The sequence below is a fragment of the Heteronotia binoei genome, chromosome 5 (assembly GCF_032191835.1).
Source record: "Heteronotia binoei isolate CCM8104 ecotype False Entrance Well chromosome 5, APGP_CSIRO_Hbin_v1, whole genome shotgun sequence".
Classification (NCBI taxonomy): domain Eukaryota; kingdom Metazoa; phylum Chordata; class Lepidosauria; order Squamata; family Gekkonidae; genus Heteronotia; species Heteronotia binoei.
Genome location: NC_083227.1, coordinates 5,577,578 through 5,582,206, shown reverse-complemented (window position 1 = coordinate 5,582,206; position 4,629 = coordinate 5,577,578). Strand labels below are relative to the sequence as shown.

The following is a 4,629-nucleotide window of genomic DNA, read 5'->3' as shown; positions in this document are numbered from 1 at the left end:
ATTATGGTTAGATTTAATTCAATGTAATTCAATTTAATGTAATTAGATCAGTAATGGCTTTTAATTAATGTATTAACTGGTTTTAAGGTTTTAAGGCTATCTTAATGTTTATTAATGTAATGGTTTATTAATGTACCATTGTTTTCTATTGTTGTTAGCTGCCCTGAGCCTGCTTTGGCGGGGGAGGGCGGGATACAAATAAAATTTTACTTTACTTTTACTTTACTTACTGTATGGGTCCTTTGATGCCTTTGAAGACTGCCACTGTGACTGAATCTCTTTCCACACTCTGAGCATTCAAAAGGTTTCTCTCCTGTGTGGGTTCTCTGATGCTGTTGAAGACTGTAACTCTGACTGAATCTCTTTCCACACTCTGTGCATTCAAAAGGTTTCTCTCCTGTGTGGGTTCTCTGATGCTTTTGAAGATGGCCACTCCGATTGAATGTCTTTCCACACGTTGAGCATGCAAAAGGTTTCTCTCCTGTGTGGGTCCTTTGATGCCTTTGAAGACTGCCACTGTCACTGAATCTCTTTCCGCACTCTGAGCATGCAAAAGGTTTCTCTCCTGTGTGGGTTCTTTGGTGGTTTTGAAGAGTGCCACTCCGATTGAATGTCTTTCCACACGTTGAGCATGCAAAAGGTTTCTCTCCTGTATGCGTCCTTTGATGCTTTTGACGACTGCCACTGTCACTGAATCTCTTTCCGCACTCTGAGCATTCAAAAGGTTTCTCTCCTGTGTGGGTTCTCTGATGCTCTTTAAGACTGCTACTGTGACTGAATCTCTTTCCGCACTCTGAGCATGCAAAAGGTTTCTCTCCTGTGTGGGTTCTCTGATGCTCTTTAAGACTGCTACTGTGACTGAATCTCTTTCCACACGTTGAGCATGCAAAAGGTTTCTCCCCTGTGTGGGTTCTCTGATGCTGTTGAAGAGTGCTGCTGTGACTGAATCTCTTTCTACACTCTGTGCATTCAAAAGGTTTCTCCCCTGTGTGGGTTCTCTGATGCTGTTGAAGAGTGCTGCTGTGACTGAATCTCTTTCCACATTCTGAGCATTTTAAAGGTTTCTCCCCTGTGTGGGTTCTCTGATGCTGTTGAAGAGTGCCACTCTGACTGAATCTCTTTCCACATTCTGAGCATTCAAAAGGTTTCTCTCCTGTGTGGGTTCTCTGATGCAGTTGAAGGCTGCCACAGTGACTGAATCTCTTTCCACATACTGAGCATTCAAAAGGTTTCTCTTCTGTGTGGGTTCTCTGATGCTTTTGAAGATTGCCACTGTGACTGAATCTCTTTCCACATTCTGAGCATTCAAAAGGTTTCTCTCCTGTGTGGGTTCTCTGATGCTGTTGAAGATTGTCACTCTGAATGAATCTCTTTCCACACTCTGTGCATTCAAAAGGTTTCTCCCCTGTGTGGGTTCTCCGATGTTTTTGAAGAGTGCCACTCTCACGGAATCTCTTCCCACACTCTAAGCATTCAAAAGGTTTCTCTCCTGTGTGGGTTCTCTGATGCCTTTGAAGATTGCCACTGCGATTGAATCTCTTTCCACATTCGGAGCATTCAAAAGGTTTCTCTCCTGTGTGGGTTCTCTGATGCTTTTGAAGAGTGCTGCTGTGACTGAATCTTTTTCCACACGCTGAGCATGCAAAAGGTTTCTCTCCTGTGTGGGTCCTCTGATGCTTTTGAAGAGTGCCACTGTGACTGAATCTCTTTCCACACTCTGTGCATTCAAAAGTTTTTCCCCCTGTGTGGGTTTTCTGATGCTTTTGAAGAGTGCCACTGTGACTGAATCTCTTTCCACACTCTGTGCATTCAAAAGGTTTCTCTCCTGTGTGGGTTCTCTGATGCAGTTGAAGGTTGCCACTCTGACAGAATGTCTTTCCACACGTTGAGCATGCAAAAGGTTTCTCCCCTGTCTGAATTCTTCGGTGGTTTTGAAGATGGCCACTCTGACTGAATCTCTTTCCACACGCTGAGCATTCAAAAGGTTTCTCTCCTGTGTGGGTTCTCTGATGCTTTTGAAGATGGCCACTCCGACTGAATCTCTTTCCACACGTTGAGCATGCAAAAGGTTTCTCTCCTGTGTGGGTTCTCTGATGCTGTTTAAGACTGCTCTTGTCACTGAATGTCTTTCCACACTCTGTGCATTCAAAAGGTTTCTCTCCTGTGTGGGTTCTTTGATGCTGCTGAAGATTGCCATTGAACCCGAATTTCTTGCCACCTACTGTGCATTCAGACAGTTTATCCTCTTTGTGAGTTCTTTGACACTGCTGAAGCTTGCCATTCTGATTGAATTTCTTTCCACACTCTGAGCTTTCAAAAGATTTCTCTCGTTTTTCTATTCTTTGGTTCACTAGAAGCTGTGATCTATATCTGATGTCCTTTCCATACTTAATGGACTGACTCATCTCCATTCTATTGTGCTTGGGAAAATGTTCATTACGCTTTCTTCCATTTCTCTTCTCAACAAAATGGCTGTCCTTCTTTCTCTTGGGTCTGCCTCGATTCCTTACATTTCCTTTCGAGTCTTTATTAATAACTTCATCTGGCAAACGCAGCTGTAGTTCCTCACCCTCCTCATTCATCTGATCATCCTTTGCTGGAAAAAAAATGGAAGCATTAGTACCTGGGAGGGCAGGTAAGGGCCATCTGTGTGACAGACCCTTGGCCTCGTCACGCTTGACTAACCTTAACCAACCCCCACCTTTCCCCAGAACATTCCGGATGTAAGGATACCTTTCAAGAGCCACAGCTGAGCTCTTTCCCAGAAGGAGCTGCTGATCTTTCAAATTCCAGGCCCCAGAAGGCCTCCCTCCCACCTTGTCCAGTGGGGTTTATTATTCTACCAAACTAAGAGTTGCTTAAAAATGAAGCAGAAAAGTCCCATGGGCTTGTTGTCTTGAAATAACAATGAAGGATACGGACTTTCTACCAGCTCACTTGGGAAGGGAATGCTCTCTTGAGATCCTCCAGGGACAAAAAATCCATTGTCCATCCCTGCACCAAAGGAGGCTAGATTGCGTTCGACGCGAGCTAGGGCCTTCTCGGTGGCAGCACCAGAATTGTGGAATGCACTCCCAGAGGCCATAAGGGCCCTGCGGAATCTCTCCACTTTCCGCAGGGCCTGTAAGACCGAATTGTTCCGACAGGCCTTTGATACCTAACCGGGAGAGAACTGAAACCCGACATCATATAGAGTACTCGGTGATCACCGTTAGAAAAAAAGAACTCCCTTATATTGTAGAGATACACCACCATGAAATGGTTTTTAAAATTTTGTATTTTAATTATGCTTTATTGGTTTTAGCTTGTGAATATGAATGTTGTCAGCCGCCCTGAGTCCGCTTGCGGAAAGGGCGGAATAGGAATTTAAAGTAAATAAATAAAATAAATAAAACTCTGCAGCCTTTCTTTAGATGTGAGCCTGTATTTCTCCCCACAACGGGCACAGAATTCCAACTAGTGTATGCGGGGGAACGATCATTTCCAGATCACGCTCAGAGCAAATGTTCGTAATACCGTCTGGGGAAAACGTATGTTAAAAAGGCTGGCAATAAAGAAATGAGGATCTGGCCCCTTCTGGAGTCTTTCTGAGGGCCTCTCATCCCACCCTCACCTCAGTCCAGGACCCCTTCTCTAGCTTGGGTGACAACTACACCACCGGCCACCGTTGCCTCTGGGCAAGGAACACAACAGGGAGTCAAAACGGCATATTGCTGTTCAGTGTTTTGATTCTTCCCTCATCACAATGGCGGAATTCACACCTTTGGCACCTAGAAAAGATCCTTACCCAGAGAGGCCACGTTCCCATAATTCTCCAGCATGACTTCCCTGTACAGAGCTCTTTGTCCCGGATCCAGCAGGGCCCACTCTGCCTCCGTGAAAGAGACGGACACCTCCTCAAAGGAAAAGGGACCCTGGAAGAAAAAGCAGATCCCCTCCTCATCAGAGGTCAGGCCAGGCAGAGATTGCACACTGGAAGGGAGTAGCCTAGAAGGGTACAGGATGTAAGGCTCAAGGGAATGGCTTGCAGACCCTCTTTTGCCTGGAAACCTTACAGAAACTGCAGGAGCAAAAGCCCCACTGAGAAAGGAGGAGGGATCTAGACTGTCCCCTGTTCAAATCCCTCACCTGGACTGTAGACGCAGCAGCCATTTCCACACTTCTGAAAAGACAACAATTCAACAGCATCTCTTCACTGCCTGCGAGACAAAGGAGGAATGAGAAGCGTTTTCTGGGACTTGCTATTCCATGTAGAAAGAATGGATGTGATTATTAAGAGCCAGCATGGTTTTCTCAAGAACAAGTAATGTCAGACTAACCTGATCTCTTTTTTTGAGAAAGTGACTACCTTGCAGGATCAGAGGAATGCTGTAGACATCATTTATCTTGATTTCACTAAGGCTTTTGATAAAATTCCACATACTATCCTTGTTGAAAACTTGGTAAACGGCTGAGAGGTGATATGATCACCATCTTCAAGTACTTGAACGGCTGTCCTATAGAGGATGGTGTGGAATTGTTTTTTGTGGCCCCAGAAAGTAGGACCAGAACTAATGGGTTGAAATTAAATCCAAAGAGTTTCTGGCTCAACATTAGGAAGAACTTCCTGACCATTAGAGCCATTCCTCA

The 4,629-nt window shown here is 44.9% G+C and overlaps 1 protein-coding gene across 1 annotated transcript; it reads right to left on the bottom strand.

Moving 5' to 3' along the window:
* Positions 1 to 206: 206 nt before the first annotated feature.
* On the bottom strand, positions 207 to 4,194 carry LOC132571587 (oocyte zinc finger protein XlCOF6-like). Its single transcript, XM_060238385.1, has 3 exons — positions 4,129 to 4,194; positions 3,788 to 3,914; positions 207 to 2,326 (listed from the first exon to the last, which is right to left on the bottom strand). The coding sequence occupies exons 1-3, from the start codon at positions 4,150 to 4,152 to the stop codon at positions 207 to 209; spliced, it is 2,271 nt and encodes a 756-aa protein (XP_060094368.1). The 5' UTR covers positions 4,153 to 4,194.
* Between the last annotated feature and the right edge of the window lie 435 nt (positions 4,195 to 4,629).

Bases quoted from the DNA above. Each gene is read 5' to 3' on its own strand.
- LOC132571587 (XM_060238385.1), bottom strand. From the start codon at position 4,152: ATGGCTGCTGCGTCTACAGTCCAG. The intron at 3,915-4,128 runs GTGAGGGATTTG...TTTTTCTTCCAG, and splicing joins CTGCTGCGTCTACAGTCCAG to GGTCCCTTTTCCTTTGAGGA. The intron at 2,327-3,787 runs GTAAGGATCTTT...TAGAAAAACGAG, and splicing joins TGGGAACGTGGCCTCTCTGG to AGAAATCTTTTGAAAGCTCA.